We start from the raw sequence: 17,665 nt of genomic DNA, 5'->3' as shown, positions 1-17,665 counted from the left end.
CGTCTGGCGCATGCGCACGACGGAGCTCCCTCCGTCGTGCGCATGCTCAGTCCATAACATCGACCCACTTGCGAGCGGACAGCCGCTCGCGAGTGGGTCTGAATCAGGCCCAAAGACTTTAACAGACCCCAGACAGAGAATGCATTTCTTTCTGCTACAAATACCAATTCAAGGTTGTTTAAAGACGTAACAACTGATAATAAAACATATGATTAGTATTGTCCATGTATGCCTCATTGCTGAACTGCTAAATGTAAATCGCAAGTAGTTTCATATGAAAGAGCTTAAAACAAAAAGATATTTGCAATAATGTTGTGATCAAGGGGATGTCTTTTTTCGAATGCATGTCAGGGTACCTTCCATAATTTGCTTGTTCAACAAACTTATCTATTGTATGTTGTCTTGATTAGTCTTACACTATACCAATTAAAACAAATATCAAATATATTGTTGGGGTTTAAACTACATTTGTACCCTTGATTTAGATTTGTACCCTTGTCTTTATGGATATAGAAAATCTAGACCATTGGGATCATACATGCCTACTCTCCCGTGAATTGCGGGAGGCTCCCGATTTTTCGGGTAACCCCCCGCACTCCTGGAAGAATAGGCATATCTCCCGCATCCCGCCCACTTCCTAGTGAAGTGGGCAGGATGGGGAGATTTTACCTGGAATTTTCGGGTCCGTAGGGAAGGGGCGGGGCTAAATGGAGCAAATCGCGTCATTTAGCCCTGCCCCCTCCTCGCGGACCCGCGAATTGCGGGGGTTTTCTGTAAAGGGGGTGGGGCCTAATGGCATCTATCGTCTGGCCCCGCCCCCCGAAGAGGAGAGCAGCAGGTCCCCTCCTGCTGCTCCCGGAAACCTGGCAAGAAATGTCGGCAAGTATGATTGGGATACAGTATATGCAAAACAGGCAGCCATACTGGGGATGCAGAACTTGCTACATTGTGCTGTAATTGCATATAAAAGTACCTATGAAACAGCACTCACCTAGTTTCTTTTGTATCTACAGTACCATTGTCTGACACTACTACAGCCATTCCATCAATTTATTGTGCATCTATCCTTGTCTAACATTACTACAGCCATGGTTGGGGATAGATCCCCTTCAGTAAATGTACCCTGTCATCATCATGTACTATCCACGTGGACATCGATTGGGAATATAAACTATACTGCTGTTACAGCTATTCCATCAGTTTGTTGTGTATCTATCCTTGTTTGACACCACTACAGCCATTCCATCAGTTTCTTGTGCATGGAATCGGCATACCTTTGTGCATATATTTCTCCCTGTCTTACGCTACTCTAGTTATTCACACAAGTGCATACTGTAGCAAGACCTATGGGGGCCCCAAAGAACATTTTTCCACAGACCCCACCCTGGGGTGGGCGGCGGCGCTCACCTTCCTGAGCCACGTGTTTAGATTTTCATTTCTTACTGGTGTGCTGCTGCAGGGCAGCACATTTGCGGTCATGGGCTCGGCAGGTTTCATCTCTACTCACTGATGTTGGGAGGAGGAATGGCCAGAAGTGTAGCTATGGCACCAGTTTAACATTAGGGGCAGTATTTGGCCACATTATATCATACAAATTGGGATTATGGAGACTATATCTTTCTTGTTTAAATATATATTTTTTGCTTATAATACTTACTATATGCTAATCCCCATTCCTTTGATCCTGTATGTCAACCAGCAGGCATGTACTGCAAACATTAGATCATTTACCAAACCACCCCCCCCCAAAATCAGTAACCAGCCCCGGACCTCTCAGCTTGGGCTGTTATTGGAAAACAGTGTGGGGGGGGGGGGGGGAATGGGTTCCGCCATTATCAACCCAAGCAAAACCACACTGTTAGGGAGACAAACAGTGTGGGGTCCTCCTGTGCTCACATTAATCAGCCCCAAACTGGTCAGCCCAGGGCTGGTGTTCTTTGGAAAGTGGGGACTGACAAAAATAAAATGGGGTCACGCCTCCTAAGGAACTACCAGCCCTGGTGGCGGTGGGTGCAAAGTTAATGGTTAAATAAAAGTTAATATTGTTCATTACAGGTGAACCACAAGTCCCAGGCACCCTGCCCGGGCATGCCGGCATTTGTGGAACAACATGTGCCAGCATGACCGGACCTTAAGGGCCCACTGGCACCTGTAAAGAAAATATTAAAACAAAAACAGTACTCACACGACTGTGGTAATCCTTTATGGAAAACTAAAAAAAGTTAAACAGTAAAAAAAAAAAAAAACACTATTTCATACTTACCGAATTCTTCGGTGGCCTCTTCGGTCCATGTAGGCATCCATAGGTCTTTGGAGAAAAAAAAAAAAAAAATCACCAATCCCAAAGGATATACACTGTACACATTGTGTATATAATAGGTAATTCGGTGACACGTCCATAGCATTGAATGGGGAAGCGCTGATTGGTTGCGAGCGGACAGTTGCTATGGCAGTGTCTACTCTCAGCCAGTCAGCGCTTCCCCATTCCATCCTATGACAGTGTCCAAAAGTGACCTATAATTTCTGGCAAACACTGAACACAATGTGAGCAGTGCATGTCTGTGGGAATCGGTGATACTGTTTTTTCATTTTCTGAAGACCTATGGATGCTGCTGCACAGGCGGATGGGCAGATCCAAGGGGTTAGGGAAGGGGGGGGCGATCGCTTCTCCCCACACAGCAGGGCAAAGAGAGAGACTGCTGCGGCTTAGTGTCAGCAGCCTCCCTGGACCCTTTGCAGCCCAGCACACACCAGCATGTGCTGGGCTGGGGGCAGCGGCTGCTACCGCTGACAGGTAAGAAGTGTTACAGGCTTCAAGGTAGACCTTCCAGTCCTGGTAATTTGTATCCCTCCCCCCTCTTCAGCACCCCATGGCAGCAAGTGAACACTCAGTTCTTGAAGTTGATGTGTTCGAGTCAGAGAAATGGGGCATGCGTAACAATCTGAGTGAATTTACAATTTAAGGTACAAATTGTGATGGCTAGACAACTGGGTCAGAGAATTTCCAAAAGGGCAGTGCGTGTGGGGTGTTTCCAGTGGTTAGTACCAACCAAAAGTGGCGAGAGGTTCATGGGTGCCCAAGGCTCATTGATGCTACACTACCAAAAGTGACTACAATGGACACATGAGCGTCATAACTGGAGCATGGAGCAATGGAAGAAGGTGGCCCTGTCTGGTGAATCACATTTTCTTTTACAGCATATGGTCGGCCAGGTGCGTGTGCATAATTTACCTGGGGAAGAGATTGGACTAAGATGTACTATGGGAAGAATGCAAGCCGACAGAGGCACTGTGATGCTCTGGGCTATGTTCTGCTGGGAAACCTTGGATACTGCCATTCATCTGGATTTTACTTTAACATGTACCAACTACCTGAAAATTGTTGCACACCAGAACAGCCTTTCATGGCACCAGGATCGGTCTCAATACCGACATCCGGATCCCGACAAGGGACTTCGGTCTCAATACCGACATCCGAATCCCGACAAAGGACTTAAGATAGGTGTCGAAATACCGCTGGGACTTCGTACCCATTCCATGATAGCTGTGCAGGATAATGCGTCCTGCCACACTGCACAAAATTGTTCATGGATGGTTTGAGAGTTGAGAGTGTTCACTTGGCCTTCAAATTCTCCAGATCTCGGTCCGTTCAAATATCTGTGGGATGTGCTTGAAAAACAAGTCCGAGCCATGGAGGCCCCACCTCGCAACTTAAAGGATCGGCTGCTAACATCTTGATGTCAGATTCCTTCAGAGGTCTTGTGGAGTCCATGCCTTGACAGTTTAGAGCTGTTTTGGCAGCACGAGAGGGATCTACACAATATTAGGCATAGAATTGAATAGCAGCGGGAGCTCCCTCGCGCGGCTATTCATCATCGCGCTAAATTGAATTCCCCCCAATGATTGTTACTATAGACGAGGCTTGGTTCATTCATACTACAGGTTGAGTCTCCCATATACAAAATGCTTGGAACAAGGGGTATTTTGGATAATGGAAAATTCCATATTTTGGAATAATTGCATACCGTAATGAAATATCTTGGGAATGGGACCCAAATATAAACACATAAAGCATTTATGTGTTATATACACCTTCTACACACAGCCTGCAGGTAATTTTATACAATATTTTCAATAATTTTGTGGCTCAAACAAAGTTTGTGTACAGAAATGAAATTCATTAATGTTTCATATACACCTTATGCACAGAGCCTGAAGGTCATTTTACACAATATTTTTAATAATTTTGTGCGTTAAACAAAGTTTGTCTACATTGAACCACCAAAAATCAAAAGGTTTCATTATCTGAGTAATGCCAAAAAAATTCCCTATTTCGGAATATTTGGATATGGGAGACTCAACATGTATTAATGGGCTTGTGAGAACCTATGATAACTATTACCCTACTGAAATAAGTGTAGACACAAGTGATATTGATATCACTTGTGCATTGTCACCTATGTAACTAGAGATACAAATTTTATAAGCATAAAGAGATCAGGAGGCCAATATACAGTAAAGCTCGATAAAAACACAAAACTTTTCTGCCGTATGGTGCCAACATCAATAGGTCAGCAGTAATCTTTGCTACCGATACTTCGCTTTGGTCACCATGAGTGCCTATTATTATATAAAATGTGGGAACTGGTAACAGATAGTCATTCTCTCTGAGGTCAGCGACAGCCAGTGAGCCAGCAAAGAGCTTCTGTATGTTACTATATTATATTTTCATTTTAATCTGTGACACCCTGACTGTGCCAGTTCTTGCATCATAAATAACAATAAAATCTGAATCCTTTGCAGGGCACAGAGAACAAAGTCTACCGTTCCATTTCCCACATTAAGACCGCTGTCTTTTACTAATGTGTCCGCTGGGCTGCATGAGAGGAGTATTTTGGGCACCACTCTCCCCCTTCTTCCAGTATCTCTTTGCAACATTAAAATCTATCTCCGCTCTGTGCTATTTTCACCACTGCGGGTGAGACAATACCTAAGATTAACTCCTCCTCACCTAAGATATATTGTTTGGTGTGATCTGTACTGGCCTTCATAGGGACATGAAGCATACTTAGAATCAGGATATTATGGCAGGCTGGTATGTTAAAGCTGATTTCCTGGAATAAAATATAATGTCAATACAATTTTACTGTTGTTCAACCAACTACCTGTGAAACCTTTCCATACATAGACTCACATAGCTGTGTACTTTTTGCTGAATCACCATTACAGATTGCCTCCATCCTTTCATCTGTTACAAGCCTGGTCATTGCTGGCACTGTCCCCAAGTAGCAGTGTAACCTGTAAGCCACAGTCTTAAACTCTAAAATCCTTTTTAACATTTTGCAAACAAGCATCAGACTTCTCAAATATTCAGAGGCTTAGTTAAAGTGGAACTAAACTCAATAAATTAAAATGCATATTTTAAAACTACTTGTACCAGGTGAAAATGATGAATAGGTAATATACACTAGGGGAGCTATTTACTAAGGGCCTGATTCAGAGCTGTAAGCTAATGCACACAGCAGCTGTGTCTTTGGACGCTAATATGCTAATGCTGCAGAAAGCGTCTGAGGGAAAAAGACGCCTTCAGCCAGCATCCAAAGACACAGGATCGGATCCACAGTGTGACCATCGTTCACGATGTTTGCAGCATAGGCCATCTAAGCCTAAGCTTACTCAGAATGGCCACCACATGCATGCTTGTTAGGCCAGTAAATCTGCATCAGTAGATGCAGACACTGGCCTCTGCACTCCCAGAAATGAGGCCATCATTTCCTGAGTATGCAGGCAATGCCACAACGTCCCCATCCCCCAACGGCATGCGGCAGCTTAGGGGGGACTGCGACTGCCGTCACAGTGAGTGTTCGGCACAGTACAGATCCTGCGTATGCACCGATCATTAAACATTGGAGTTGCAACTCTGAATCAGGCCCTATACCCCTGAACCAGTATGTATTTCTGAATATCACTGCAATACATATAATACTTATATGCTGCAAATTACTATGCCCATGCACCTTTTACAGCCCAGGTGAAAACTCTGCTACTAAGTCGTGTCTATTACTCCCTCCCTGACACCATAATGCTGCTGGTGAAGTTCAGGCCATATGAGCTTGTTTGGCCAATGGCAAAGCAGGTTCACCATTGAAGGGTATTAGTAACGTTCCGGCTAGGCTGTTTTAGCGGGCGCCCTGCCCTATTTCTAAAGGGCAAAAAGCACCCTGCCCTCCAGTGCAACGTCCCCCTCCAACAGCCTGCGCGTGCCTTCCCCACCAGCGGGTCGCAGTGTCCCGCGGGTGGTGAAAACTGCGGTGTGGCGGTCACTGCTGGTGAATTAATGCCGGGCGCATGCGCACAACATCCATTCACACTGACAGCAGCGACAGATGTCGGAACAGTTTGGGACTCACCGCACTGATCAGGTAACACTAACACCTGCCAATGGTGTGTGTGTGTGGCATTGCATGGGTCTTTTAAGGGAGGGTACAGACTAGCACTTCAGAAGTACTGGGAACATACAAGAGAAATGCAGCATAGCCTATTGCTGGGTACACACTGACATTGAGCGGTCAGCAGACTGGTCTGACGTCAGAGTGGTTGATTGGTAAGCTCTACACACTTACCAATTGGCCTTTCAGTGTGTCTGGGCTGACATCAGGGCACTCAAATTTGCCTGCTCAGTTGAGATGTCAGTGTTGGAGGTCCCTGCAGCAAATGTAGGGGCGGTCGGCGGGTCGCCTGTACACGTAGACAGTATTGGCTGTGCAGCAGGGCTGACCTGATACGTCTGTCAGTGTTGTCGTTCACAGACATAACGGGTGTACACACCCTTATATATCGCCAAGTAACATTGTCATACAACCGAGATTACATGATCATACCCCCTTTCTGCACACTCGCCAGTGTTTTCACACTTTCTTAATTAGTTTAGAGACAATGAATGGGGCTTATGTAACAAGTTCAGAGATGGAACCTACATGATTTTGGCGAGTTTGCCGCTAAATTTAAAGCGCAATCAGTTATAAGACAATTAGCCTTATAGCTGATTGATGCCTTAAATTTAGCAGTTAACTTGTCCAAAGTAGGCTCCTTTATCTCGGAACCGATTACATAAGCCCCAATGGCAGACTGGTATTTGGTTATAGTTACAAAAAGCTAGTAAACCTGAATGACCATGGAAAAGGTTATTATTTTTTGTATTGTCAGCAAGTGTGACATGTAAACAGGTAAGGAGGTAAAATGATGTATTGCTTATACTGTAGCTGGATATGTGTTTATATGTGGGATAGGGTTGGGGAGCACAGTGTGGGATGGGCGAGCACAGTGGGGGGGATGGGAGAGCACAGTGTGGAATTGGGGAAGCGAGAGCACAGTGTGGAATTGGGGATGGGAGAGCGCAGTGCGGGATGGGAGAGCGCAGTGTGGAATTGGGGATGGGAGAGCGCAGTGTGGGATGGGAGAGCGCAGTGTGGGATGGGAGAGCGCAGTGTGGAATTGGGAATGGGAGAGCGCAGTGTGGGATGGGAGAGCGCAGTGTGGGATGGAAGAGCGCAGTGTGGGATGGGAGAGCGCAGTGTGGGATGGGGGATGGGAGAGCACAGTGTAGAACGGAGGATAGGAGAGCATACTGTAGGATGGGAGAGCACAAAGTGGGATGGGAGAGCGCAGTGTGGGATGGGAGAGCGCAGTATGGGTTGGTAGAGCACAGTGTGGGATGGGAGAGCACAGTGTGGGATGGGAGAGCACAGTGTGGGATGGGAGAGCACAGTGTGGGATGGGAGAGCACAGTGTGGGATGGGGGATGGGAGAGCACAGTGTGGGATGGGGGATGGGAGAGCACAGTGTGGGACAAGGTGTGAGAGAGTATAGTGTTAGATGGAGAAGCACAGTAAGATATGGAAGCAGAGTGCAGGATGGGGAGCTAATGTATAAAAAAAATTATATATATATATATATATATATAATATGCATATGCAAAGGAGCTAATACCAGCCCCCATGCTTAGGTTAAGTCTGTCGAGAATCAAGTAGACGGCTGAGTCAAACCAGCACCGAGAGACAAGAGAGGATGCGGCGCATGGTGAGCGGAGTAGTGGCGCTGACCAAAAGAAAAGTAACACAAGCAGTAATTCCGCGGCTGGCAGACATAGAATAAGGTAAGTTCGGGGCATGGACGGACACTGTGAGGGCTATGAGGTTCCCCCAGAGAAACCACATATAGGTAAGGTATACTCTTAAACGACTGGCCTGTACCTGCCAGGGACCCTGGGATGGGGGGGGGGGGGCCCTAAAAAAATGGGTGTACCGGCTCCCATGATTTCTGTTGCCGGTTGTCTTATATAAAAGAGAAACCAATAACACTCACACTTCACAGTTTAGTGTACATTATTGTCCACTGTTATCAGACATTTCTGTCCAAAGGCAACTAAAAGAGGTCCACTGCAGAGTCTTTCAATGGGATGTGTACAAATAGGGACAGTACCCATACTCTCGGATCTCGGATGCACAACCCTAAAATGGCAATTGGATAAATTCTCTGGATCAATTACCCTCTCTACTAATTATAGCTACAGATAAGATTCCTTGTAACAAAGACATCCAATATGCCATCCTTGCCTCATGTGGTTAGAACTTCTACAGTTTAACCACCCTTACAGTAGAGAACCCTTCCTAGCCAGGTGCTTCTTTTATCCCCAAAAACTAACCTTGTTCTTCAAACCTCACTATATCACTGAATCCATCTATCTTCTTTTATTCCCTTTATTAATGTGTTTTATCATCAGCACATGTTTCCTTAGGCCCATTTTATAATGTAGGGCTCAAAACTGTTTCCCATATTCAAGATGAGGTCTAACTAGTGACGTATGCAATGGTAAAACTATATTTACATTACAGATTTGTATTTTACTTTGCAGCTGGTTAAGAACTGTGGGCCTGATTCAGACCCGCTCGCAAGCGGGTCGATGGTGGCCCAGTGCGCAGGCGCACGACGGAGCCGGCTCCGTCGTGTGCATGCGCGAGACCCGGATAGCGACGGGCAAACCGTCGCTCCGGGTCTCATACCAAAGGGGGCGTGCTTTCGATGTTGAGTGACAGCACGCCCCCTTTGGTGGGCGGGCCGGGGGCGTGGCTGCCCAGACGGAGGCGTTCCCATGGGAACGCCTACCGTCTGTTAGAGCCGAAAGCACTCTTGGGCTTGCGGCAACGAGACCCTACCACAAGGGTCTCGTTGCAAGCCTGATGGTCTTGACCATCGCGACCATCTTCCTGGCCGCTCGCTATAGCTGTGGGTGGTCACCCACAGCTATGCGAGCGGCCAGGAGGCCGCTGTAAAAAACCAGAAGGCCGGCCCTGATTCAGAGGGAGCGCTCTGTCAGAGTGTCCGGCTCTGAATCAGGCCCTGTATTCCAATTAATGTGTAAGTAGCGTAGTCAAACCTACATATTTATATTCGTCTGCCACATTGTCTAAATGTTTCTTTAGCACACTAGAATCTTGCTCTGTTGACAGCTTAGTTTCTGCAAATGCAGTACGGAGATCTTCATAGATGGTATAAAAAGCAATAAAAAGAACTTGGCCCATTACTGATACTTGTTGTACACAAATAATATCTTTATTCCAGTCTGAATTTGTTCCCTTCTACCAGTTGTCTATCCTTTGCACTATCAACAGCCACGATAAAACTCACCCTTTCCTAACAGCTCTTCATATGATTAGGTATGGGGGGCCTTTATGAAACCATGCTAAACAATGTCTTACAAAAGTATTTTCAAAATACTCTAGAATCACATCCCTCAACATCACTTTAAATAACTGACATACAGAGGTCTGGTGCACAGGCCTAAAATTTCATTGTTCCATTTTTTCTCCCTTTAAAGATCATATATATAAAACTAGAGCTTTCGCTCAAGCATCGCTGGTTCTGATACTGTGAATGTTGCTGGAAACGTTTCTACAAACTAGAGTTTTAGGTTCAGTTGCCCAGTGCAGGTGTATTCCCATTTGCTATGTTAAAGTGTCTTGTGAAATCTGCCCTCTTTCCTCCATACTAGGGCTTTGATGCAGGTCTCCAGAAAGCTCATTACTCCCCAAGGGGAGGAAGAAAAATATCGTGGCCAATACACTATGACATATCTCCCAGTGTATTGCCATCAGGGCCAGACTGCCCATCTGGCAAATGCCAGAAGGGCCGATAGCCAGATGGACCGGTCCGGTATCAAAAGCCGGCCAAGCAACTCCACCTCCCAGCGCCCTGCTCGGCCGGGAATAATGAAAGACTGGGGTGTGCAGTGAGACCACATCCCCGTGACTCGTGGCACGCCCGCGTGAGGCAAGTTCATGCCCTATTTTAGGTGAGGCAACGCCCCTTTTGCGGGCACACGCACATGGCGACTGCCATGATATCTGCTAAGTGTCAGGCTGCCAAATAAAATGTCTCGGTCTGACACACATTTTATCTGTCAGTGTATGCCCTCAGGTGGCATTGGGGGCACATGGCCATGGTACAGTTTTCCACGCCCCAGTTTGCTCAGAATGCAGTATGCAGCGCTACGCCTCACAGTATTCATGTTACATCACACTGTAGTGTCCTTTATACATGTTATGCACACTGTAGTGCAGTGATTCCCAACCTCGGTCCTCAAGGCACACTAACAGCCCTGATTTTAGTTATATCCATGATTGTGCACAGATGGTTAAATCAAAATAACTGAGGCACTAATTAAGTCACTTGTGCTCAAGCATGGCTATCCCCAAAACCTGGACTGTTAGTGTGCCTTGAGGACCGTGGTTGGGAACCCCTGCTGTAGTGCACCTTTACACATTATTCCCCACATTAATAAGGCCCTTATATACATAATTCCACACAGTAATGCTACTTACACATTATGCCACACAATAGTAATGCCCTCATTCACTTAATGCTACACAGTAATGCACCACATTAGTAATGCCCTCATACACAATGCTACACAGTAATGTCCTTATTCACTTAATGCCACACAGTAATACCCCTTATACCCCACATTAGTAATGCCTTTATACACATAATGCCAGTCATGCCCTCATACACTTAATGCCACACAGTAATGCCCCTTACACATTATGCCATACATTAGTAATGCCCTTATACACATAATACCACACAGGAATGCCCCTTACACATTATACCCCACATTAGTAATGCCTTTATACACATAATGCCAGTCATGCCCTCATTCACTTAATGCCACACAGTAATGCCCCTTACACCTTATACCCCACATTAGTAATGCCTTTATACACATAATGCCACACAGTAATGCCCCTTACACATTATGCCATACATTAGTAATGCCCTTATAGACATAATGCCACACAGTAATGTCCCTTACACATTATGCCCCACATTAGTAATGCCGTAATACACATAATGCCAGTAGTGCCCCTTACACATTATGCCCCACTTTAGTAATGCCCTTATACAAATAATGCCACACAGTAATGCCCCTTACACATTATGCCACACATTATTAAACCCCAACCTCCCCACACCCCCTGCACAGCACTTACCCGGCCAATAAAACTGTGAGTCACCTGCAGATAGAAGCCAGCATGCCTGTGCTCCTCAATCTATGCTCAGCCTGGCACAGTGTGTCTACGTGCACACGGGCTCAGCCTGCTGGACTCTGCAAAACCCCATGGGAGGAGGAGCTACTGCCATCTGGCCCCACTGTGTCTGCTTTGGGGATTGCCATCGGTGGGTATCAATCGATGTTATCATCAATGGATATCATTGATGTTATAAAAAAAAATCTAAGGGAAACCATCGATGGTTTCAACCACCGTTTGTCATCCCTTCTTTATGACATACTGGGCTGCCGAACAATCAGAACCAAAGGGTGAGGCTTCACGGGTGCATCGTGGGGGGGGGGAGGCGGGGGACGGACGTAGATGGGCTCCGTATCCTGGCATTGAGGTAAAAAAACATTGAGGCGGGGGGCTCTCTGCCATCGATGGTGGATAATTATTGGCAAAACTCTCTGACATCGACTGTTACCCATCGATGTTTTGTAAACATCAATAGATGATGGCCATCGCTACTCTGCTCCCCGCTCCCTTTGTATGAGCTGCCCTCCGATCGGAGTAGGGCACCCAGAGCATAGCCCCTTTGCTCCATCCGCCCTTCCCAGTCCCGCCGCTGTCAAGCTGAGGCAGCCCTAAGCTTGGAATGCATGCCCCTAGGCATACCCAAATGCCCTAGACGTTTGCCTATGCCTAGCTCTCTCCTGCCCCCTACACTCTACCCTTTACAGCTCGCATTGACACCTTACATCACATAATGAATCTCATTTAGATTTGGACACATTTGCGCACCAAATATACAGTTCCTTGCAAAGGTATTCACTCCCCTTGGCTTTTTACCTTTTTTGTTACATTACAACCTGTAATTTTTTTTTTTTATGTGATGGATCTGCACAAAATAGTCTAATTTGGTGGTGAAATGAGAAAAATATATATAAAAAAGAATCTTTATTAGTAAAATTGTGAAAATTGGCATGTGCATATGTAATCACCCCCTTTGCTATGAAGCCCCTCAAAAGTTCTAGTGCAACCAACTACCTTCAGAAGTCACATAATTAGTGAAATTAAGTATACCTGTGTGAAGTGTGTCACATGATCTGTCAGTATAAAAACACCTTTTCTGAAAGGCCCAAGAGGCTGCAGTATAAGCAAGAGGCATCACGCCCTGAAGACCAAGGAGCTCTCCAAACAAGTCAGGGACAAAGTTGTTGAGAAGTACAATACTGGGTTGGGTTATAAAAAAAATATCAAAATCTTTGATGATCCCCCGGAGCACCATCAAATTCATCATCGTCATCAAATGGAAAAAACATGGTACCACAACAAGCCTGCCAAGAGAGGGCCGCCCACCAAAACTCGCAGGCCGGGCAAGGAGGGCATTAATCAGAGAGGCAGCACATAGACCAAAGGTAACCCTGAAGGAGCTGCAGAGTTCCACAGCAGAGACTGGTGTATCTGTGCATGTGACCACAATAAGCTGTACACTCCATAGAGCTGGGCTTTATGGAAGAGTGGCCAGAAAAAAGCCATTACTTAGTGATACAAATAAGAAGACACGATTTGAGTTTGCCAAAAGGCATGTGGGCTACTCCCCAAATGGATGGAGGAAGGTGCTCTGGTCAGATGAGACTAAAATTGAACTTTTCAGCCACCAAGGAAAACACTATGTCTGGCGCAAAACCAACACGTCACATCACCCCAAGAACACCATCCCCACAGTGAAACATGGTGCGGCAGCATCATGCTGTGGGGATATTTTTCAGCAGCAGGGACTGGCAAACTGATTCCAGTCGAGGGAAAGATGGATGGTGCTAAATACAGGGATATTCTTGAGGAAAACCTGTTTCAGTCTGCCTGTGATTTGAAACTGGGATGCAGGTTCACCTTCCAGCAGGACAATGACCCGAAGCATACTGCTAAAGCAACACTCGAGTGGTTTAAGGGGAAACATTTAAATGTGTTGGAATGGCCTAGTCAAAGCCCAGATCTCAATCCAATTGAGAATCTGTGGTCAGACCTGAAGATTGCTGTTCACAAGCGGAAACCGTCCAACATGAAGGAGCTGGAGCAGTTTTGCCTTGAGGAATGGGCAAAAATTCCAGGGGCAAGATGTGGCAAGCTCATAGAGACTTATCCAAAGTGACTTGCAGCTGTAATTGCCGCAAAAAGGTGGCTCGACAAAGTACTGACTTTAGGGGGGTGAATAGTTATGCACACTGAAGTTTTCTGTTATGTTGTCCTAAATGTTGTTTGATTCACAATATAAAAAAAACACAACTTCACAGTTGTAGGTATGTTCTGTGAATGAAATGATGCACACCTTCAAACAATCCATTTTAATTCTAGGTTGTGAGGCAACAAAACATGAAAAATGCAAAGGGGGGTGAATACTTTTGCAAGGCACTGTATGCCATAAAAAAAACAATTAAAAATGAAGAAAATATATATGTGTTGGATGTATATGAAGATGCATATAACTTTCAACCGTATCATCTACACCAGAAGTCCCTTTATAGGATATTATTTCCTGTAGAAGTCCAAATGGAATGACAAATAAGTAATGTGAATAGATAGACATGACTTGATATACTATAGCCACCATAGACTTGTGCACGAGGTGTGCACACCCCGACCCACAGCCTGCATACACCTACTGTATGATAGCCACAACTCCTATGAATTAAGCAGGGTTGCCGACATTCTGGCTGGCCCTTCCGGGAGGGGGCAGCCAGATCGGCACAGCAGGGGGGAATGGCCGGCATTGAGGCCCCGTCACCGCTACACAATGCCGAGGTTACCGGCATTGTGAGGCAGGGGGCGCGGCCAAAATGACGCGATTCAGTGTGAATCGTGTCAGAGCCCCTGCCGCCCGGCTGCGGGGGATTCTCTTGTAACCGCAGGGGGGCTTGCCTGCTTTTCCGGGGAGCCGGAAGCGGCACCCGATTTTCGGGAGGCTCCCAGACCAATCGGTAGGGTAGGCAAGTATGAAATTAAGTGGTCGATCTACTAAGTTTTGGAGAGAAAGTGGATGGGGATAAAGTACCAACCAATCAGCTCCTGTCACTTTTCAAACACAGCCTGTACAGTGACAGTTAGGAGCAGCTTGGTTGGTACTTTATCACTGTCTACTTTATCTCTCTCCAAGTCTTAGTACATAGACCCCTAAGTACAGTGGGAAAGAGGCTGGACTGTTTCAACTAATGTACCCAGATTCAGGTGTGATTTTGCGATCATGTGGGTGAGGTTTGGGCAGATAGGTGAAAGATTATTTGTGTTCTTATTTTACTCTTTGAAATGTTGGGAGCTGTTGTTGTTTATAAATGAACATTTCACAAGCTTTGATTGCTGGGTCCTGTGTACACAATATCAATAAACAGATTGATCTAAAAATAATTCTTACTCTTAGCTTATGAAGCATCAACATATTACTCAGTGCCGTACAATCAAAGGGACTGATAGTCTATTTTGTGGATGGATCTTGCAATTTTTAACACTGCATATGCTTTGCAGTTGAGTGTACAAAACTATTTTATAACTTCACTTGCACCTGAATAGGCATAACAGGGTGGCATTCACACTTAAGGTGCCTACACACTATGCAATATTTTACACGATTCTCCTGATTTTGACGCCTCGGAACGACAAATCGTTTAAAATATGTCCAAATCGTGAGTGTCCACTCACGATGCCAATGCACGTAACCGCTGGTCGTACATCGCATGCTCAGATCTTGCCTGCTGCAGGCAACATTTGCCAATCTCAGACACGATGTGGTGCAGATCGTACGTGTGCTTGCACTCAGCTCTATGGCATGATCTATCGTCCATTCCGTCACTTGACTGACATACCCCTGTACATGCCCAGTCTCCATTTTGTGCAGCATCGTGATTTCAAGGAAGACGGACGCGATTACATTGATCAGCACACCTGATCGCGCGACCTGACCTAATTTGATACTAGTGTTGCTGAGCAGAATGTATATGCAAACCCTGTCCACCAATGAATATGCCTGACCCACGACCACCTATGTGTATAATGCATCAACTGACCACCTATATGTGTATAATGTATGACCCACCCACAGACCACCTATATGTGTATAATGCATCACCCACTCACCACCCACCCACCCACTGACCAAATTTGTGTATAATGCATCACAAAAACTCACCCACTGACCACCTATGTGTATAATGCATCATCCACCCACTCCCCACCTATGTGTATAATGCATGACCCGCCCACTGACCACCTATATGTGTATAATGCATCACCCACCCACTGACCACCTATATGTGTATAATGTATGACCCACCCACCCACTGACCACCTATATGTGTGTAATGCATCACCCACTGACCACCTATATGTGTATGATACATCACCCACTGACCACCTATATGTGTATAATGCATCACCCACTCACCACCTATGTGTAACGTTCATATATATATATATATATATATATATATATATATATATATATATCATATTTTGAACACAAAATCATTTACTGATTTTTAAAAATGTATTGTAAAATGCAATCTGGATTAAATTTAATCTTCACATAAAAACACGATAAGAACAGAACCAAACAAAAAAAAACTTTTTAAAAAAGTAAACTATACACAACATTACTACACAACCAAACTTATCAATATTAAAAATACTTTAAAATAACCAAACTATTAAAAATTATGAGAACATTATATGCGTCCATATTTATATAATTTTTTCCCCCCTAGTTATGTCTTTGGATAAGGACCGTGAGTTTATCACCGGCTTCCTGGAGTGTTTGGAGGCAAAGGAGTGTCTATGGAGGGTTATCTGTCATGACTATTCCAATAAGTCACAAAAACTATTGGCATTGGAGGAACTGGTGGAATACAGCCAACAATACTGTACTGATGCATCTGTGAAATGGGTGTGAACCAAAATCTCCGTACAATATTTGTCAAAGAATGAAAGGGTCAAAACGTTCTGGTGCTTCCGCTGATGACGTGTATCGGCCCACCCTTTGGTACTATCCACTTATGTCCTTTATCATGGAACAAGAACCACAGCGTCAGTCTCTTGTCCTTATGGCCGAGTGAGAGGGAGAAGAGGAGACGGCTGAAGTTCACAGTGGACCGTCCGAGGCAGGTTTGGTAAGTAGAGATATAGGGCCTGATTCAGAGCCGGACGCAATTAGCGCTCACTCGTCCAGAAAATAGGGGTGGCTATTCAAATGAACCGTTCGCTCTTTGCGGTCTGTTCACACCTCTAGGTCTGAACGAGCGAACAAAACTTGCGGTCGTTTTTTGGGAAAACTACGCCCCCTGGCCGCTCGCATCCTACGTCATGTCCGCTATTTATTAGATTAATCGAGTACATCGACCAGGGTATGAACTGCTCGCTATTCTTGTGGTTGGTTTTTGCTACCACAATTTTGCGAGCAGTTCTGGCTATAAAATAACCCAGTGACGTGGTCAATGACGCTGCTGTTTTAATTATGCACACCCATAAAACGCCCGTTTTGACCTTTAAGCACGCCTGCGTTCGGATCTCCACTCCCCGTTTTCAAGCACCTTCCCCTGTTACCACCCACATACGCCTCTTTCTGTCACTCAAATTATCAGGCATTCGCTATTTTGCGAGCACATGAATTTCGACCGCACTGACTGGTTCGCGCATGCGTATAACGATCCGTATGCATGCGCAGTTGGGCAAACATTGCTCGGAGCGAACGAGCGGCCGATTACGAGCGGCTCTGAATCAGGCCCATAGTGCATACACACCATGGTTTGCATTGGTGGTGCTGCCACTGATGTAAACTGGGCCATCTCCTCTGGAAGGTCTGGGTATTTTGGCATAGCTGTGCCAAATGCCCTTTGTTGGGTTGTTTTGCGCCGTAAAAACTTATGCAGAACATAGCACGCCAACACGACCCAGTCTATCTTGTCCACGCGCAGGTTTATGCTGGTATGGAAAATGCGGAACCGGTTACTAAGAATTCCAAGCGCATTTTCCACAATCCAGCGTGCCCTTGACAGTAATTGTAGATCCGCTTCTCTCTTGTCAGGCCCCTTTGTACATATGGCTTCATGACGTTTTCGTGTAATGCA

At 45.5% G+C, this 17,665-nt stretch overlaps 1 protein-coding gene across 5 annotated transcripts in view; it reads right to left on the bottom strand.

Annotated features, from left to right (window-relative positions):
- Window positions 1-17,665, bottom strand: part of NHEJ1 (non-homologous end joining factor 1) — a 252,770-nt gene that overhangs the window by 14,149 nt on the left and 220,956 nt on the right. For 4 of the 5 annotated variants that reach the window (XM_088472342.1, XM_088472345.1, XM_088472341.1 and 1 more), the window contains exon 6: window positions 2,264-2,308. The exons of the other annotated variant lie outside the window; for it this stretch is intronic. In XM_088472342.1, the coding sequence (XP_088328468.1) occupies window positions 2,264-2,308 (45 nt within the window). The remainder of the gene's footprint in view (window positions 1-2,263; window positions 2,309-17,665) is intronic. 5 annotated transcript variants of the gene reach the window in all.

This window comes from Taudactylus pleione, unplaced genomic scaffold (genome assembly GCF_031769625.1).
Source record: "Taudactylus pleione unplaced genomic scaffold, aTauple2 ptg000122l, whole genome shotgun sequence".
Taxonomy (NCBI): domain Eukaryota; kingdom Metazoa; phylum Chordata; class Amphibia; order Anura; family Myobatrachidae; genus Taudactylus; species Taudactylus pleione.
Note: the sequence above shows the minus strand (reverse complement) of the source record. Positions and strands in the feature narration are given on the sequence as shown.